General features: G+C 43.1%; 1 protein-coding gene across 2 annotated transcripts in view; it reads left to right on the top strand.

Moving 5' to 3' along the window:
• The window catches only part of FAM20C (FAM20C golgi associated secretory pathway kinase), a 56,918-nt gene that overhangs the window by 24,155 nt on the left and 11,778 nt on the right, over positions 1-20,985 (top strand). For both annotated transcript variants that reach the window (XM_083872639.1, XM_083872638.1), the window contains one exon: positions 20,527-20,619. In XM_083872639.1, coding sequence (XP_083728765.1) covers positions 20,527-20,619 — 93 coding nt within the window. The remainder of the gene's footprint in view (positions 1-20,526; positions 20,620-20,985) is intronic.

Here is a 20,985-nt window from a genome sequence, read left to right as displayed (position 1 = left end):
CCTCCTCTTAAAAAATGTATTGAATTGCCTGATATTGCACCAATTCTTTATTGCAATATCTTCTAGATTTAAAAGCTACACGTATTGAAACTATTTTGGTGTTACCAAAGCTATTTAATATCTGTGAACTTAAGGAATGCATTTTCTGGCACTCAGCAGTGACTCCAAAGCCCCAAAGAATTACACTCAACAGCCCTGAATTTCAAAGCCTGACATCACTGTGAGCAAGGAATACAAATCCATCAACAGGAGCAGGATTTTAATTGCTTTTGAATGATTCTATAGAAATCTAAAATTGCTTTGTGGGATGAAAAAAAAAAATTCCCACTTTCGTCTGGGAAGGAGTTTTAATTCTGGCGAATAAGATAAGTGGTTGCTGGAATAATACAAGATTCTTCCCCTCTGACTGTGTAGCTGTTCCTACAGCCCTGCCTGCTGGGATTTTATCCTTGAGCAGTGAGACATCAGAGTTCATCAGATATTATACGTGGCAATTGCCAAGCCAGGAGAGGCTGTTTGGTGGCTGGAAGATTTGTGCTTCTATTGCATTCACTGTTAAAAAATGAGACCACCTGCATTCTTTTGCAATGTGACCTTCTCTAGCTGGTCATATGCTGTGTTTTCTTTGTGATCTGATCTGATTTTAAGGGTAATCAAAAGACCAACAGTGCTTTAAAACCCAATAATACCTTGACTCTTCTTTTACAGTTTTTCCCTCTTTTTTTTTTTTTTTTTTTTTTTTTTAATGAAAGGAATGAAAATGTTTGCAGACGATTCTACATCTGGCTTAGCTTCTAGTTAAATGCATCCTCAGGGAGTGCTGGAAAATATTACTTCTCCTGTTTAGAAGAGAAGTAAATGAGTCATATTTTCCAAAATGGTTTTCAAGGAAAGGGATATCAGAAACTGTTTGTATTTTCCTGTTTAATAGATTTAGTGAATACTTAAAATCTGGTCTGCATCACGAGAGGAGCAACAGCAGGGTGTGAGTGGTTCCTTTGCCTTGGCAAATGGCAGAAGCCTGCAGAATCCATGGCTGAGCCCTCCAGGGATGGGGCAACTTGAGGGTCCCTTCTTTGTCCCACCCTTTCCTGTGTGTGGGGTGAAGTGCTGTGGCCCTCCTGGCCTGCAGAGGAAATAAAATCCGGTCTCTCTTCTCATCCCAGCATTTCTGTGTGTGAATCAGTTGGGGGAATCCCCTTCCCCTTCCTAAAATATGTAGGATGTCCAAAGATTGGACAGGCACCCAAAAGGGTGCCCAGAAAGAGCACCCAAACTGGGAACCTGTCCCACCTTCTGCCTCCCCATGTGGCTCCTTGGCAGACAAGGCTTTGCTGAGACCCTGAACAAGCCTCAGCCCCGGCCAGGGCACAAAAAAGTTGTCATATCCCCCATGTCCCCGCCAAGGAAATCACTGATGAGCTAAACCTTCTCAAAGGTGCTCAAGGACATCAACAGACATGGCTCAAGTGGGGCCACAGCAGCATCTAATACAGCAATAACTTTTCCTTAACCAGGTATGGAAAATACTGCTGAGCTTGTTTTAGGGAAAACAAAACAAGACAATCCAGTATTTTATATTTTATTTAGCATTACACTTACAAGAAAGTGTTTGGTTGCAGCATCTGACATTCCTCCCTGGTATATTCCTGGCATTTGAAGCATGTGGATGCTGACATGTATTAAAGTTTAGGAAACCTTCCTGTTGAGGGCCTTTAAATATTTTTAATTGTTTTCAGAAACAAAACCAGCCGTTATTGTATTTTTGAAACACATTGCGTTTTGTCTTTTCTTGCCTAACTTCTTGCATATCTTAAAAATACTTTTTAAACAATTATTTTAAAATCGTTTCTCCTTTAAATTGACCATAACAAGCCAGACAGATCTCTTCAGGATTAATTTTCCACCTAGCTGAAGAAATTAGCTCTTGCTTTCTCCCTCCCTCCCACCTTGAAGCTGTGCTAGGATGGTTACCTGGATACCCTGCCTGTAAAGGATGTATGTGCCGAGGCAATTTAAATAGCCTGATTTGTCATCTAACTGCAGACATCATTAGCAAAGCATTATTTGGCTGGAACACTGTAGGCTGAACGTGGCTAACTCCTCTGTGTTGAGGAAAGATTTAATTTAACCACCTGGTGGCCAAATATTGTCTGTCTTTAATGCAGAGCTGCAGCAAGGTTGGTGTGAGGAATACAAGGTATCTGGGTGGGAAGCTATTTTCTTGTGGTGTATAACTATTGGGAATTTATTCTGCACCAGGAGGAGGACAGCTGCTTTTAAATTTGTTGGTTCAGAATCTACTGGTTAGTTTATTTTGAGGCAAAGAAATAATTTTTGTGTCAAGGAGAAGAAGAAGAGAAGAAAATACGAGCCTGGCTTTTCCTTTTTGCTATGTAACTTTTCTCGTTGTCGCAGTCCCCATTTCAATTTATTTCTCTGGTTATCATCTCTGGTTTTAAAATGGCAATTCCATCAGGATGGAAGGATCCTTATAAGCAGGTCTTTAAAAACAAGCTGGTGAAGTTACAGTGAAGTTTTGAATTATGTGACAGAGTGTAAAGCAGAAAATAGTGGCCTTCTCTGATAAGACCTGCATGTCAAAAAGCAGAAATTGGCATTTCCTTGCAATCTGACTGTAGAGAGTGGTCAGGGACATAGTCTGGGCATAATAATAAAGGACATGTGAAAACAAATCTGAGTTTTAGGAAAAGGAATTTGTAGTTCTCAGATGACTTTTTAGTTTAGGGTTGCATGTAACATGGCCATTTTAAGGCTCTGACCAAAATCAGATCACTTATTATTGAATCCAGTATGGTTTGGAGAGCTCAGCTGGAGTCTGGGGATCTGTCAGGTTCCACAGACCTCCCATCGAAGGTTAATTCTGTAGCTACAGCTGAATTGCAGAAGCACCACAGTGGCAGAGCTGCCAATTATATATTCCTGAACATTCTTCTTGGCAAATCAACTCCCAAATCATGTTCAGAAATCATAGTCTTAAATGAAGCACGGCTGCAAAATATTCTGCTGATCTATGGTGCAAGTCCTTTTCCTTTAGTCATAATTGATGTTACAAAATATTTTATAGCTTCTGTCATTAGTATTCCCAGTTGGCTCAATCTACAATTTGTCTCATGCTGTAAAAATGCTAAGAATTTTCTACTGATTAGCAGCAACAGTAGGGCATGTTTCTACATTTATCCACATGGGGTATTTTCGGGTGGGTAAGGAGTCTTTTGTCTTTGAATTATAATGTGTCTAGACATTCTATTTTTGTTACAAATCTAACAAAATGAAGATGCTTTTCAGGTAGTAATTAAGTTCTTTCAGTGACATGAAGTCTACTGTGCACAAGGCTTCAGGATAATGAATATATTTATTTCCAGGAAATCTGCAGTATTTTCCTTGCCATTTGTAGGACTCGGCATATAAATAATGCAGGCCATGCTGTGCTGATTTTCAGTTCATCCCAGGAAATTATGCCATTAGAAATGCTACAGTTCTTTCAGGCACACACAGACACAGCAGGTAACAGGAATATTCATGTGATGAACAGTGACAGAAGCACCATTAGGTAATGCATAACCTTCCAAAGCACCCCTTAGACAATGAAATTGTTTGCAGTAATTATAGTGTGGAATGAGACTGTTGTTTAACTTAACATCATGGCAGCCAAACTGTGATCCATCAAAGTGGCTCTGAGTTTGTAACGCAGGGTTAGGACTTGGAAGTGCAAAATAAGGTGATGGGAAATGAAGAGCTCTGGGTTTTCCCCAGACACACACAGCTAATGAGTGTGGTGAAAATGGAACTTCTTTTAAGCAGTCCTGGAGATGTAAGGTCCCCATAAACTCCTCACAGCCTTGCTTTTGTCTCTGAGTTGCTTTTTGAGATCTGCAATTCCGGTGTTAAAATTTCCCCTCTACAAAACCAGCAGAGGCTCTGGCAGTGCTCAGACAGCAAAGATCACACGATGTGTCAAAGCAGCATCGTGTCTCTGCTCAGAAAGGTGAGGGTGGTTTGTGTATTTAAGAAGGAAAACTCACCATCTCCCATTCGTAGGCATCACTTATGCATAAGCAGAGCTTTAGTACGTGTTGCAAATGGAAATCAAGTACATGATGTGCCTGGAAGGAGTTTATCCGACTATTTATGGGCTGATCACATTTGGAGCTAGAACTGGCTTGGTTTTTTTTAGTTGAATAACGTTACAGTAGTAGTGGCATTTATAAAGAAGTGAGAAAATTCTCCTGCAATTCACAGACCTTTTTCACTGGATCTCGTTTCAAACCTCACTGTCCCCACACTCCATGTCCCAGAGGAGAAGCTGAATGCTACATGCCAGGGGCTGCCTGTGTGATTGCAGGTCAAGGAGTCACAGCTCAGACACGGATTTAGACTCCCACAAAGCAGCTTTGTGGGTCTTTGTGCCTCTCCTCCTTCTCTCCCAGCCCTGTGCAGCACGGTCCGACGGGCTTTGCCTGCTCGGAGCCACATGCTCTGCTCTGGAAGTGGACCATGATGTTCTTTGGCAACTCAAGATAAGTTTTCCCATCCCTTCAAGGTTCCAGCTGTGTGGAGTGCATGTGTCTGCCCGGTGGTGTTGGAGAAAATCAGTTTTCAGAGCTGGAGTTGGGTGGAGCTGGCACAAAGGAGCTTTGTGCAGGAGGGAGTTCAGCTGGGCACGAGGCTCGCTGTGAAAAGTTCTGGCTGGATCTCTCAGAATGGCTCAGAAAGAAGGAAAAATCTCCCTGTCTTTGCAAAGGAAAAAAAAGGCCTCAATCTTAGTTCTCATCTTTATTTTCATGATAAAAATCAACGATTTCAAGCTCTTGGTCTTTGATGTGCCTCTAGGAAGAAATCCCAATAATTTTAATGATGCAGATGTGATACATAGGTCCACCATTAGCATGAATCATTGTTCCTTCTTTCTTACAAAGAGAAGGAATTGAAAACCATTAAAAATCGTGAAATAATTTATAATTTAATAATTTAATATGGTCATCTATTAAAAATGCACATTGTGCATAAATAATCAGACGTATCAGCAGGGGATCCACAGCCCTCTAACAACTAAGTTGCTTTGCAATTGCCATCTGACCTGTAGATAAGTGGAAACAATGTCTTCATTAAGCTTACAGAACTGAATATTAATCATTAGCAAAACCAGCACTGTGAGATGAAGGGGAAGCCTTGCTATGTCCCTGGGAGCTGTGTGCATGTACCTAATGGCAGGATTTAACTATTAAGGTCATATCAAAAATAGATCTACTATTTGTCCACGGGGCTTACTGGTCTGCTACAAAGGCAGCCGGATTTAGGATGTAATTTAAAGACTTATTGCATGTTCTGGGAAGAAAAGGTGTAGCTGGAAATATGCCCTAAAAGGCTTGACTTCTCTTGACTTGTTCTCTTATTTTCTCCTCTGGGTGAAACAGATTAAGAACAGCTGAGTGTTTAACTTTTATAGGATTTTATGAAAACAGTGAGGGGTTTTTTGTCTGTTTTCAATGTCCCCACTGCTCTGGCCTCTGCCCTTGCCAGAGCAGGGTGGTGGGAGCAGGAGGTGATTCCCTGACATTCCTGGGACACCTCGTCCCCTAATTTGGAGGATGTGACAGTGTGACATTGTAGCACCAGCCTATGTCATGCTAGAAATCTAAGGATAGAGCTAATATTTCTAAAGAGGTGACTAATATGTATAAAAAATGGAATGTCGAATTTAATCTTCTTTGCATTTGGGCTATTTTCCTCGTTTTCCCAGAGGTGAGCAAGGAACCCACTTAATTTTGTTTCTTTTGGTTCCCTTTCCCACCTGCTTGAACCAATAAGCTGATTCAGTCTGGAGGTGCTTTGGCTGTCTGTAACTAATCCTGTAATACTTCCCTGATATTCATATTGATGTTGAGCAGTTCTGTCAATACAATCACTGCCTCTGAGCTGCATGGGAAAAAAAAATAAAGGAAAAAACCAGGTTTAATTCTTGCCAGTATTTCTGATAAAATGAAGATCTTCACTCAACTTTATTGGAATTGACTGAGGCATTTGGTAATAGCAGCCTACTGGAGATTGCTTAAGGAGGGAGCTCAAGGGACCTGTAATACAACACAAAAAGATGGCTTGTGTATTCTTTGCTATCCGAGATCTGAGGTCCTGAAAGTGTCAGACACTCAGCGTGCTCTAGACAGAGTTGAAATTCCAATATTAATTTAAGACTCTTCAACTCCTGCTCATGCTTAATCCTGCATTATCCAGCTTGATATTGGCAAGAGCTGTGGAGGATCTCATGGATGTATTCAAACTACATGCTAAAACCAGAGGTTATGTCTTCTGTCCCCCTCATCCAGGCATGGATGAGGATGGGGTTTGCTGCCACAGGTGGCGCAGTGAGTTATTTGGCTGAATCTGCATCTTCCACAATCCTCTGGAGTCAACAGGGAGCTTTTCCCGTGAATTCACTGCCCTTTAAATTTGAGTACAGGCAGGTCAGGCCCCAGTTTATGAACTGGCTCTGTCTTTCCTGATCTAGTTCACCTTGAACTCATGGAAACCTTTCACTGAGTAGGAGGAAAGTTGGATCAAACCCAGAGGAAAAACAGTAAGTGCTGCAGGAACGGGGCAATGAAGTCCAATGGTTAAAACACACAATCACTTTGCTCTGCCATTGACTTATCCTCACAGTAGGAAAACTGAAATGCAAGTGTCCTTGGCTTTGGGAAAAACATCATTCTGTCTTTGGAACCAAACTGCTGTGGGCTGTGCACACACACAGCTATCGCACTGTACATACAGTAGATAAGCTTCACATTTTGTAGACATTTAAACACAGTTAAAAATTCAAGGAGAGGTAACCAGACATTCACTGTTAGAGAAAAGCAGCTGCATGTCATAAATCAGCTCCACAAAAAAAAAAAAAAAAAAATCTGGCAGCAATATCATTTCACTAAAGCCTTTACTGCACATCTTTTGCATAATTTTCCTCCCCTCTCTTGTCCTCTAGCCTTGTGTCTTTTTTCATGTGTTGCTTTTTCTAAGCTCTGCTTTTTTATCAACCCTCTCACACTTTATTGAAATGTCACCTTTTCTTACCAAACATCCTCAACGCAGATAGACTTTAAAGTTTAAATTAGCTGATACCAATGTGTAAGAGTGGGGCAGGGGAACACACCTGTTTCACATTGAGCACTGGCTCAGCACAGCCAGAGGAGAGTGTTCCCTGTGTCTGCCTGCACACACACACACACACAGATCCGTTTATTTAGCTCCACTCCAGCTCTGAGTGGGTGCATTTTTGCAACCCACCAAGCGTGAATATTCCTCTGCACCTCGAGCGTGGGAGTTCACCCAATGATTGCACTTGATGGGAGATGTTTATATAAAACAGTGATTGCCCTGAGCAGCCAAGCCAGCCACAGCCTCCCTTCCCTTGCACAGCCACAGAATGCTTCCCCTAACATCCTTTTGCTCTTTATCTTGTCATATGGAATATTTTACAGAGATTTCAATAGGTCTTTTTTTAAATTTTATTTTTATTTTTTATTTAAGAGGAGCAGTTTAGGCCAGTACTGAGCCCTTTTGAAATCCTGCATCCACTGTCATTTTAAGTGATTCTCCTCCAAACCTGCACCTCCATTTGTTCCCTAAAATGCTGTGTCTATAACTGGGATAAAAGGTGGAGAGGGATGATGCTCTGTGGCAAGCAGGTACTGTATTTGCAGCTCCTCAGCAGCAGAGCCCACATGGAGGCCAGGAGGTTAAAATCCTCCTTCTCAGTGGAGGTGGAGAAGAGGGAAGAGATGCTGATATGGCTTGATTTTCCCCTGGGAATAACGCAGTGACTCCCTGTGGGCTGCAGAGCATGAACCCACCCTTCATGCAGACGGTTGTAAGCTTAAAGGACCCTGATGTGCAATTTCCAGTAATTTGTGACTCATGTGGTGCCCTTAATATAAAGTGTGGATTAGCAGGGAAGGTTCCCAGCCTGGAAAAGGAGAAGTTTAGAGAGAAAGGAAAGGGGTTTTTTTATAGGTTTGTAAAACAGCGTGATTATTCTGTGAAATAGCTACTAAAAAAAGCTTCCAAGCCAGTACACTCTTCCTCATGCAATAAATGAAAAACCAAGGCTGAGGAAGACAGAGTTAACTAACTCGAATTTAGCCAGGAAGTGAAACATTTGGGTTAATACTAAGGTGATCTAGGGCTGTGTTCTTCTTGAGAAGTCAAGGCATCCTCTGACTGAGGCTGAGGAACGCTGTTCCCAGGTTGTTGAGAGGTTTAGGATCACCCAGGAGTATTTGCACTTGTAAGTCACCTTGGCCGCCTCCAGGCAGTAAGAGAAATGCTCAGAGTGGTGATATCAGCACATTCCCAAACATGTAACCCTCTGCAGATGGAAATAATCCAGGTGGGAGATGTGTGAGTGAGGGGAAATCAGCCTCAGAGGTGCACTGATCACCTGCAGGGCTTGGCTGTGGGATGGGGCCAGTGCCAGAGCTCAGCTGGGGAATGGTCAGCAGCAAAGTGCTGCTCCATATTCCTTGTCTGGGCAAAATTCTGCTTGGGAAGAAAACACATGAGAGAATGAGGGGTTACCCACAAACTGCAGAACCAGCTTAGGGCAAAGAATGAGTTGGGCACTCTTCAGAGAGGTTGTGTTTGCTGACAGGAGCCATAATGAGGCAGGAGTTAAAATAAAATAAACGAGGAAACAGACAGGTTGCAGAGTTTGCTTTATTAGAGCAATGAAATAACCACACCATATCAAAGCAGTTCCCTTTTTGTAACCATGAAGCAGTCTGAGGCAGGCAATTACACCTCCTTTCCAGCTCAGAGAGGCACATCACCCTTTGCCACCAGTTAAGGAATGTTAAGAGCAGCCGGAAGGTGAGTTCAGGGGTGTGTGTGCTTTACTGGAAATCACATCTCCCAGGAATTGGAAACACTCAGTCCTGGGGAGCAAATATCTCACAGCAGCCACATTCCTGCTGTCCTCAGTGGCACAATTATGGACAGTTCTCAGCATCTGGGATTGAAGCAAGCTTGAAAAGCAAAACTTGTGTTTCTCTGATGGGCAGAAGGATGGGGCACCAATGCAAACGCTGACCCCTCTGTGGGGCATCCTCAGGGGAAATGGTGTGTGAGGGCTGAGCTGAGCTCTCTGCTGGCACTCAGAAGGTCTGGGGTTTGCAGGAGGAGGTTGCACAAGATGCTCTGATCTCCTGTTTCTCATTTTGTACTGAAACTTTGCTATGCTCAGCTGGAAAGCAGCTCTACAAATATTCATGGATATGAAATATTCAGAATTTCATGCTCTTTTTTTTTTTTTTTTTTTTTTTTTTTTTAATATTGGTCCACACACTGTGTAGGCTCCAGCCCATTAATGATTTTGATGGTAGTGATTTGTCTGCAATGTCTTGGGCCCTTAACTCAGTGCACTTCAGGATCCAGTAGCTCTTCAGTGGTAAACTGGAAATATAAAGCCAAAAGTGTTTGAACTTCTGCATGGGCAGGTGGGAAGAATGGAGGGAGCATGCTCTTAGTGTGGTTTTGGCTCCTTGGTTCCTTGGTTTTGGGTCCTTGGGAAAGCACAGCTCTCCCAAACAAATGCAGCTATAGAGGTGACACAAAACTGTGAAATCTCAAAGGATTTTTCACTTTTATAACTGCAGCCTGAACATCCTTTCATTTATTCTTCCGAGCCAGGGGTTTTATTCCTGTTACATGATCTTAGGAACTGTAAGAACTGCAGCACTTCATGAGAGAAAGAGAGGGAGGCACAGGGTGCAGAAATTCAAACTCTCAGCCACAAATTGCAAGAGAGAGCCTGTGACAAATTTGCTGAACAGAGAGTGCAAACACTGTGGTGCTTCTCGTGGTGTCAATACCAAGTTCAGCCAAATTTTGGCCTGAGAGGAGAACGTTGGGTACATTGTGCTCATACCAGTTGCTCTCAGTGTCTTGTGGCCCCTCAGCACATTCCTCCACCTGGCACAGCCCTAAAGGCATCTCAGGAGCACCAGAGCTCCCAAAAGTTGTCTGAGCCTTTCTGGATCTCTTTTTATTTGCCTGTGTGGGGCAGGAGACACACTGAAAGGCAGGATTTGAGCCTCATTTCAGTCATGAGGAGTCTTGATCACACCAAGGAACTGCAGGCCTCAGGGTCAAACAGAAAGGTGACACTGAGGACCTACCAAAGCCCGAGGCCAAACTGACCTTTGCTTTTGGCAGAATGCTTTTTTGGGAAGTGATTTTTTTTTTTCCCAGAGAAGTTGTAGTGTGTGGAAAGGGGAAGAAGAAGAAGAAGAAGATGATGATGATGGTGATGATGATGATGATGAAGGAGAAGGAGGAGAAGGAGTAGAAGGAGAAGGAGAAGGAGAAAGGGGAGTTCTGAGTCTGGCTGTGGCCAGGGCGAATGGCCAGAGCTGCTGCTGGGGTCTGGTGCTGATCTCTGGCTCCTTCTCATGAAGTGCTGAGCACAAAACAGCTCCAAGGGAGGATTCAGTCTGTGCTGGACTGTCAAGGACACACACATAGTTCACTGGCTCTGTGTGTGCCCAAAGTTAAGCATGTGCTTAATGAGGCTCGAGTGCTTTGCTCAGGGCAGAGCTGAATCCTTAATAGCTCCGTGTTTTTGCAGCTTCTGCTGAAAAACAGAGCTAATATTTCCCTGCTTCCTGGGAGATTTTGAGGACAAACTTAGTAGCATTCATGGTTCTTGTAATGATAGCAAGGAAACTCATGAATAAAAAGCAAGAAATTATGTATCAATACATCAGGCTCACAGTAATTACTTTTTCCAGCCTGTAAACCTATTGTGAACCCAGGAATTTCAATGGGCACACACATCACGTACAGTGAGAAAAAAAAAATCCAAAAAGCTGAAAGAAATTTGAGCTCTGCTATGCTTCTAATATGTTTAATGTTATTGTTCCATTAAATCCCTGCCCTTAATGACCCGAGACATATTAAATAACATTCTCAGGGCTGAAGAAATGCTTCAGACTTCTAATTTTACACATATTTTTCCCTCCTGTGCTCTCAGACCTCTAGAAGTGTTGTATATTGAAAAACCTCCGTGGAAGATACTCTGCAGCTTTTTTCCTGGAGGGAGGCTGCAGGTAACTGGGCTCACGTGGAGCTCTGTTTGCTCCTGACAGTTTTTCAAAAATAGTTTTTGCAGCTGTATCATTTTTCATGTTTGCAATTTGTGGTGAGCAGACAATGTACAGTGGAGCCTCAAAGGGATAAGTCAAGGGGAAAGATGACAGATATTGTGGGCTTGGCATGGCAAAAATGCTCACACCACTTGCTTAAGAGCACAAAGGAATCTAGGCCATGCAGGCACAGAAAATATTCATGGTGGTATAATTTCTTAATAAGATGTCTCTAAAAAGACACAAAATATCACTGCAACACCTCATTAATGACATCTCCTGCTTTTTTAATTGCTGTGAGCCTTTTTTCTCTCTGCTGTGACAACAGCATTGACCACATTAACATTGGCACTGGGAACTCCTTTGTTGTGCTGTCAAGTACCTTTTAATCTTTCAATTCCTGTGTGTCAAGTCAGGTTTCTATCTCAAGGATGAACCAAACCTTATTTCTGGGTCAAGAATTTTTTTTTATCTGTAGAGTAAATTAGTGACAGGAGCTTCCCAGAGCTTGCCTTTCTTTTCATACCGTGACTCGTTTGTTTTTGTGTGCAAGCCCTGCTTGTTCTGAATGACAAAAAAACATTCCTACCCAACGAGCACTGCCACAGCCACTGTGGCATCAGTGTTCATCTGTTCTCTGCATTCCCCCTGCCCACCAGCATCTTGAGGAGGGAGACAAAGATGAGTTTGCAACCAGAGTCCCACCTTTGCACCCCTGTAATTTCTGGGGTTGTGCTGCCTGCTGTGCCATCAGCACTCCATGGATTGTAACCCTCCTGCTGAGCTCCCTGGGCAGGGGGAGGCTTCTCTAAATCAGGGTATGAAGACCTGAGCTTCTGATTTTGGAAATACAAACTTCAGTCCCCACTGCTGGGAGTGTCACTGCTTACAGCAGAAGCAGCCCTGGACAGAGCTCACTGCAGCAATTGGGAAAACATCTTTATTTTCCTTACCCCAGCATCCAGCTTTTCCATAATAACTGAGATTAGCCCCATAATGTTGGAAAAACTCATCTTACCTCAAACTTGTGTGCTTTCTAACCTTATGCCTGCCTTTTAAATTTAAAGATTCCTTAAAGAAAGGTTAAAAAAATTTAAAAAATGCCATAGCACCTGACAAGTGTTTGCAGGGTGCAGAGCAGATACAGGCAAATGTTACAAAGAATGATCCTACTTGTCTGGTCACATCATGTCCAAGCCACAGCAGGCAGTGTTAGATATTGCTGTATGTGCTGGATGATACATGAAATGACTCCCTGTCCATCCATCTGGAGCTGGGGAGCACTGGAGCTCATCTCTCTGGTTTTGTAGGGGTTGCCTGCTCTGTGACAGCATTTCATTTGGCTTTCTTCACAGCCACCTCCTACATAAGAATAACAACAAGAATAAGAATAAGAATAAGAATAAGCATAAGAATCACAGCAGCCTGTGAATCTGAGCTGTGACCAGGCTGAGAGCTCAGCACGCAGCACAGCCCATCTCCTCAGATTCCCAGGGGACAGGAAGGGGACCAGTGGCTGTCACACTAAAAAGCAGGGTGGGGACTCATCCTGACAAATGTGCTTACATTAATAGATTTTTTTTCCATTTGTTTTTCCCGTGGTGACAGTCAGCTACTTACTGGGCAGAGCTGGAAGTAATATTCTGAATTGCTGAAGGAAAATTTCCCAGTTGATCAAACTCCTATGTGTTTTGTGCTGATCAAAGATTCTCTTCATGTCTTATGCATTTGAAAGCACAAAAGAATGAATGAAAAAAGAGCTATTCTTCTGAGCTGGTAGACAATGAAATGATGATTGGTGAGATTATGCCTTGACTTTACTGTCAGCACAATGTCAGTAAAAGCAACAGTATAGAGAAGGTGCATTTTGAGATATTAATACCACTAAAAGAAACAGAAAAGCCCCCCAAAAGAGGAAGATGTCTGGGTGTATTATTATTTTTATAGTTTAGTGGAGAATAACATGAATTTTTCATATTCTTGGATCATATTATTTGCCCTGATTATTCATCCCTTCATATCATATCTGCTTGTGTAGGCAGGAGTGGCAACTCAATGTTTTGCTCAGGTGAAATTCTGCTTTTTTTATATATATATATATTTATTTATGTAGACAGCTAGTGCATGGGATGGCAGGAACCTTCCACTGGTGCTGCTCCTAGCAAGGGACTGACTTTTCACAACCTTTTCACAAACTCCTTGACCTGTGTAGAAGAATTAGAGGTTTCTTCTTTGTCTTCTAGCAGCAGTGCTGGTTTTTATGGCAAAACCTAAAATAGGTTTTCAGGGCTCTGGGTTGGTTGGATTATTAATGAATTAAAAATAAATTAATTGTGCTTAGTAAAGAGGGGGCTTCTGAGCTGAGGAATCTGCAGTCTCAAGGTTTTAAGGCTTCGTTCCCAGGCCTTGGCTTGGGGATGCTCTTTCCAGGAATGGGAGACACTTGTTCTGGTTAGACAATAACCTTCAATAACCACCAAGTGATAAAACCAAACTAACTTGGAGTTGGGGTGTTTTGTTTTTTCCTCTTCTAAAATGCAATTCTGATTTAAAACTGATGCTGTGGGATGGATCAGTTCCAGTGTTGTTTTAAAAAATGTTTACATGACCTGGAAGGGTCTGGGAGTTCATTCCCCTTTCCCAGCCTGTCCCTTAGGGGCTGAAGACCAGTTGCCATGATGTAAAGCTGGAATAAGTGACTGGACTTGCTGAGAGCAGTTTGATCTTCCACCTCTCTATATTTTTACATCAGAATAGACCATTAGAAGAATTAGCAACAAACAGACTTGATTAGGTGTTTGTCACACATACGCCCCCTTGGAAAAGGCACTCACATCAACTGCAGCAGGTGCCTCTGGGATGGTTTTGCCCTGGTCATGGAATGAGGAGGAAGAGCAAGGCTGGAGATAAGCAGGGGAGGAAAACCAGCACACTGGGATGTGAGGGCTGTAGCTGTGGCATCACAAAGGTACAGTTTGAAGATCACGTTAGAGCAACGTCTGTCAAGCATGGTTTAGTTCTAGCTGATCTCACCCTGGGGCCAGGGAATGGGCTGGGTGACCTCCTGAGACTCCTTTTGCTTTTCCACTGGAAACAGAAGGAAACCGCCCCTCTTCTCTCCCTCTTCCCCCCCATTGTCCTTCTGTGCCAGGTAACAAGATATTTATGTATACAAATGTGCTTTCAGAAGTGCATTGTTATTCTCTGCATAAGAAGTTTATGATTTATGTTAAGCTGACTGGTCCTTGAGCATGTGCTGTTGTCAAGCTCTCTCCGTCTGCTCAGGAGAAAAGCACTCCGGGGCTGGCACGCGGGAGCATGATCTGGGTATTTATCCTTTTGGCAGTTTGCTAATTATTCCTATTGCTATCACATCCCTGAGCAAATTTCTGTCTCTCTGCCACAGTAAATATTCTCTCATTTTTTCGAGCTGCAGAGCTGCTACTTAAGCTGGAGGAGCCTGAATATCCTGCAGGGGCCCATATTGTCATTTGGTTGATAGCAGTGGAACGGGCCAAACATCCTTTCTGTACCACTCAAATTGCATGTCTTTGCATTCCTGCGTTGGCCACTCGTTTTCTGGCCCATATTCTGCTCTTGTAAACAGCTCCTATGGTCCCTGGGAGTGCTCTTTGTAGCACAATGCTTTGATAAAGCCAGAGCCATCAGCTGCCAAGGCTCCATAAGGAGTCAGGAATAGGCACCAGATATCTCTGCTGCTGTAGATGTAGCTGCATTAGCTGTATCATTTCTCTTCCTAAGGACTTACTAAGCCATTAAAATGTATTATAAAATTAAATGGCGTTTTTTTCCACCTGTTCTAATCGGTGCCAAGTGCACTGAAAACCCTCCCAGATGATACAACTCTGCAGGCAAAAATCTCAGTACTCTCCTAAGGACTGCAGCTGCCTCAGAGACACCTTTTTTTTTTTTCCATGGGCTGCCTCCTTCACTTAGAATAATAAGCTTTAGATGATCTCAGGGCACTCTAGATCCCCCTGCTGCACAATCCAATTTGACATAAGTGTTGCATGGAGGGGAGGGAGGGAGAAAATCTTGTAAGCAGACACTGGACTTTCAGTCTGAGTTTTCCACTAGTACAAAGAAGAAGTTCATCAGTGAACGCTTGGGAGATTTCATGCCTGTCTGTGTTGGAAGAAAGGAATTGATGGAGCATCTGTGCTTCAGTGCTGGGCTGGATCAAGGAGCTGCCTGTGGAGCTTCCAACTGCAAAAAAATCCCAAGTCCATTCCAGGCCATAAAATCATTGAAACTGCAGCAAACTGCTGAGTGGCCACCTTTTAGTCTTGCATTAACTATCCTTTTAGTCTTGAGCTACCTGTATTTTGTCATTTAGGTTACACTGTGTAAGAACTGTTGAGCCTGCAACTGGGCTTCAGGACAGGTATTTAAACACCTTAAGTGCTCCACAGGAAGAGAGGAAAGCTGCTTTCCAAAGGAGAAGAATAGCAACCTATAGCTGTAGACCAGTTAATCTCCTCTTATCTGTTCTGATAGCCAAATTATGCTTTTATCAGTGTTAGTCCTGTCCTTGCCAGTGCAATTACAAAGCCTCACTGGTTTATATCTCATAGTGTGTTTGCTGCTGCCCAATTCCCCTGGCTGGGTCAGGCAGGGGCTCTCTCTGTCTGCAAAATGGCCTGACCCAAGCAAACCTGCTCCCTGCTGCAGCAAAGCCCCTGGTTGTGCTCCCTAATCATCCCTAATCCCAGTGGCTGATTCCCCTGATTATGTGTCAGGACACAAGGGTAACCTATTTAAAAGGAGCTCTTTTCCAGCCACCACATCCTCTCATTAGTCCAGGGACGTGGCTCTGACACAAGAGGTGTCTCAGAGACATCTCTGGCTGCAGCAGGGGAAGACAGCGTGTGTCTGTCAGGATAACACTTAGCTCACATTGGGCTCTTTGCCCTATTTTCTGCCTTTCTGGCTGCTCTACAGATAATAGAACCCCTCCAGAGCAGAGGAAGTCTGGCACTGAGCAGGATTCTTTCGAGTAATGCACAGCCCTGGTGGGTGTTAATCCTGGTAGTTTAGGCAGGTGTATGCAAGTGATCCTGGAAACTAAATACAGATTTCCAGGGTAAAGGTTTGGTTTTTATATTACTGCTTTCTGCAATACCAGAGAGTCTGCAGAGCCTGCAGTCACCCTGCAGTGATTTGGTTCATGAACAGCAAAAAGAAAACTCCTGAGAATTTATTAATGTTGAGGCTGGGGGCCAAGTAATTGAAAAAAAAAAAAAAAAAGTTTACAGAAACATTGAAGAGGAGCTTGAGACTTTACAATTATTTCTGAACACGAATCACTATGTTGATTTCTCCAAATACTACTGAACACCAAACGGGGTCCCAACCATAGCTAGAATGGAGCTGACTCACCAGATTTATTCATGACTGTTCATTTATCAGAGCAGCTCTCTCTCTTCTGTTTGTAAACATGACTCACTTTTACAGCCACCAGATCAGATCACAGTTGCATCTTGTCTTGTGTCAACACAGTTGTGTCCCTGTCCTGTTTAAAATCATTCTTTGCTTCCTAGGTTTTTTCTGAGTTGTTCCATGGTGGGAAAATCTTCATGGGCTTTGATTTCCCCTTAGTTCTTATTCCTTCCCTACACGTGTTACCGTGCTGATTTGTCTTTTCCTCATGCTGTAATTGGGCTGGTGCCACTGTGTAATTTTTAACTGTGTGCAGTATCAACAGACCTCCATCTGTCTCTCCTCCAGAGCTTCCCAGCCTGCCGTTATAAATATCTGCCAAATCCTTCTCCAAAGAGAGGATCACCAGATTCCAACTGTTTGCAAAATAAGAGCTGCTGCCAGAAATCCTCTCCCACTGTCTGCAACCTGTGCAGAACCTGTCCCTGCTCGGTGTGGGGTGGCACTGCTGGCACTGGGGAGCTCAGGCTGGAATTCATTGTCCCCCAGAGGCTTGTGCTGCTGCAGAAGGCTCAGCCTGTTGGGCTCTCTGCTCGAGTATCTCATTATATATCTCGTTTTATTAGACCTTCAATAACCATCAAGTGATTAAACCAAACTAACTTGTAGGTAGGGATGGGGTTTTTTCCCTTCTAAAACGCAATTCTGTTTTAAAACTCTGATGCTGTGGGATGGATCAGTTCCAGTGTTGTTTTAAAAGATGTTTTACTTGACCTAGAAGAGTCTGGGAGTTCATTCCCCTTTCCCAGCCTGTCCCTGAGGGGCTGAAGACCAGTTACCATGATGTAAAGCTGGAGTAACTGACTGGACTTGCTGAGAGCAGTTTGATCTTCCACCTCTCTATATTTTTCCATCAGAATAGACTATTAGAAGAATTAGCAACAAACAGACTTAATTTGATTGTGGACAGTTTAAAAAAAGGCAATTTTTAACATGGATAAAATAAAATTACATATCAACGCAGTTGGATAAAGTAAAAATTCTAGATTTTGATGAAGTTGCTCTCCAACACTTAAAGCCATTCTGATATCAGCCTGTTAATGGCATTGGGTCAGAGCTCTGTTAGACTCATGTGGCTTTAGAAGTTCACTTGTGAATCTTGGGCTACAATCCGCACACCTGTTAGTGTTTGCTGGTGCTATGGCAGCTTGCTCTGCCTGGGGAATTCCCAAGGAACCTCTTCAGGTACTGCTGCAGACAGCGAATTAAAAATAACTGTCTGCTTGAATAAAAATCTGTCTCGTTAATGTCAGAGCCAAGGAACCAGGTTTCTGTTTTATCCCTGGAAGATTGGAGGAAGTCAGCACAAAGGATATTTCAAGGTTACTTCAGGAGAGGGTTTTGTGTTTGGATCTGCTACGTCTTAGTTCTGGAGAGTTCTGCAGAGGAATATAAAGGATGTAAAGCACCTTGGGAGGTTGGCAAACCCTCCTTATGTCTACTTTCTGAATAACACAGTATTTTCAAGAGGCAAAGAAGTGGGTACCATGTGTTGGACATGGGCATGGACCATGTGAAAAGTGGCTTTGTAGAAGGAAGCACCTTAAGCACTGAAGAAACTTGGGAGTTTGTTTCATGATGTGACATCAGATTCAAAAAATACTGATATTTCCATTGTTTGGATTGCACTGTGGGTTTGGTGTCCATTTCTGAAGGATTTAGGGCAATCAATTTAATGCCTTTCTTAGGAGGGTATGCTACCACTTAATAATACATGATGACAGCAGAAAAAATATGTACAAACAAGCCTGAGCCTGCAGGACAGCTGTACTTACTCCCAAGTGAAAAATACCCAGAGCCATTGCCTGGGGTGGCAGAGAGCACAGGGAACAGTGAGAGGGAGCAGGAGCTGGGCTGGGGCAGGGCTGTGCTTGCAAGGCTGAGATCCAGCCCTCAGCTAAGTCTCATTTTCTGGAGTAAGATTTTTCTCATAAAGGAACAGCCGTGGGGTTTTTTTTAAGTGTCTGGGTGATAAAAAGCAGATGGCATTGATTAGCTAATTAGGAATATTTTCTGCACCTTATCAGCTGTGCTTGATGTGCGTAAAGTTTGTGAAATCTTGGGGTGAGGATTTGTTGAAGAAATCAACTCTTTTAAAATCTGGAGAGGAGGGAAGGTTACATTCTGATATGTAATTTTACCTCCAGAAGAAATAGGTTAATATTTTTCTTCATTACTTCATTTTTTGGGGAATATGCACAATGAGGTTGCAGCTCTCCTAACTCTGGTCTTTGTGACTGCTTTGTGCATTGTGTGATGTGGTGATGTGCCAGAGGTTCTGCTCTCTCCTGTTTATCTTTGTGGGTGCACTCCTTACCATTTTGAATTTCTTATGGAGACAAAACAAAATACCACTTTTTTTTTTTTTTTTTTTTTTTTTTTTTTTTTTTTTTTAATGCCAGGCTTGCTTTCAGCTTGTGTCCTTGTGAACCTTTGTCCTTGTGAGTCCTTTTTGTGTCCTTGTGAACCTTTGTGGCCACAGCAGCTCCCTTACAGGACTTCTGCCAAGTGTTGGCCACCTCCATGACCACTGCTGTGGTCAGTGCTGTTTTGCCAGAGCACCACTGGGGTGTTTAAAGCCACTCTGACCTTGAGTTCTGTTGGACACAAGACAAACATCTTGATGTTGTCCGTCATTTAGGGCAAGATGCAGTACCTTGCCAAGATGCTCATGTAAAAAGGAATGTCTGAGAAAGGATATCAGGCTTTTAAACCCTGCTGGGTGCACAGCAAAGTCTTCACACAGCCAGAAACCACAAGACTTCACTGGTCTCTCCAGCAGCTTGGAGAGCCCTGGCTGGGTTTGTGGGCAGACACCAGCTCTGGCAGTCACAGTGGTGGGTGGACACAGCTTCAGGTCCCCAACACACCCAAAATTAGGACTTAGTGGAGGTTTGAGCTCTGCCCAGCAGCACCCCAAAGGCTCTCATACACAAGGTCCCTGTGCAGGAGCTGTGCTTTAATTGCCAGCAGGCAGCACGGGTGACACACCAGCTGTCAGCTGGGCCACCTGTGACATGGGGAGTGACAAAGAGCTTTGTTCTCCTCTTCTGGAGAGCTGTCCTCCCTTGCAGATGCTCTGCAGGCAGCTTTGCTGTGCTAATCTCCCTCTGAGGACTTCAGAGCAGGGTGAGGTGGGACCCAAACGTTGCTCTGGTCAGCTGCTTGGATTGTGCTCCTTCCAAAAGGACTGGAAGTTGCCTGAAGTGAGACAGAGATCTGCTCCTCTCTTACACAGAGCTTTGTGTTTTCCCTGTACTGTGGTGTGGAAGCTTTAGCCTTCCTATTTCCAGCCTTCCTATCAGAATGACATTTTTTATTGGTTCTTTAACTGAAGAAACAACAAATTCTGCATCCTCTCTCAAGCACACGCTTGTTAATGTTCTTTGAAACATGACAAGTGTCGTGGCCATCAAACTGCAATGATCCCATTCCTTCTGAAATGAGAAAAACATGTCACTTTTGGCTCTCAGTAATACAAAGGGAGAGGCATATTCTCGATGGGAGCTGCATGGCTGCCAAAGATGAAAGAAAAATGTTATTACTTTTGGAAATTTCATAATTGCAGTTAATGATAATTTAATGAAATGACATTGTCTTCACCGCTATCGCTAATGAAATGTTTGAGAGTGATAAAACAGATCTTGTTAAATAGAGCGAGAGTTTTGAGTGGAACAGCTTTGTGACAGCACACTGCCTGCACAGATCTTGAATTGCTATTTTTTGTTAGAGTAGTTTCAGAAAGAAGATAAAATGAAGGCTGCATGGCAAATAATGCACAAATGAGGTATTTAAAGGTCTTCCATTAAGGAAACAATACTGAACCCTTGAACAGCATGTTGATGAGTGAGCACTGCTCCTTAGGAATGCTAACCCTTCATTAAAACACTTCCCTTGCTTTCCTTTGCAGGCAAACCAGAGAGCAAGAAACGCCACCTGACTTTTTTTACTTCTCAGACTATGAGAGACATAATGCAGAAATAGCCGCATTTCATCTGGACAGGCAAGTGGAACGGATTTGCATTAAAAGAAAAGGGGAACTATTGTGATAAGTTGCTTCACTTGGCCATTCCTGTAATTGTAACTGGCTTTTTTTTAAAGGGGAAAGTGGAACAAAGGTGGGCAAATGCTATGAATAAATGAAATGGTAGATCATGAAAGAGCAAGTTAATAATTAGGAAATGAGACTTTGGAAATGAGAAACCTGGAAATAAGTAATTCTCAAAAAGAAAGAGATGTTGTATTGAAGAGAGGCTGAGAAATGAGTTTCCCCTCTGATCTTGAAGTACAAATGGAGAGGGCCCATCTCCCAGGGATTGTGTCACGTTAGTGTCAGAGGAGGCTGGCTCACCCCAATTAGCTCCAGGGC

The sequence above is a fragment of the Zosterops lateralis genome, assembly GCF_965231275.1.
Source record: "Zosterops lateralis genome assembly, chromosome: 15".
Taxonomy (NCBI): domain Eukaryota; kingdom Metazoa; phylum Chordata; class Aves; order Passeriformes; family Zosteropidae; genus Zosterops; species Zosterops lateralis.
The sequence above is the reverse complement of the archived record's forward strand: the minus strand, read 5'-3'. Positions and strand labels throughout refer to the sequence as shown.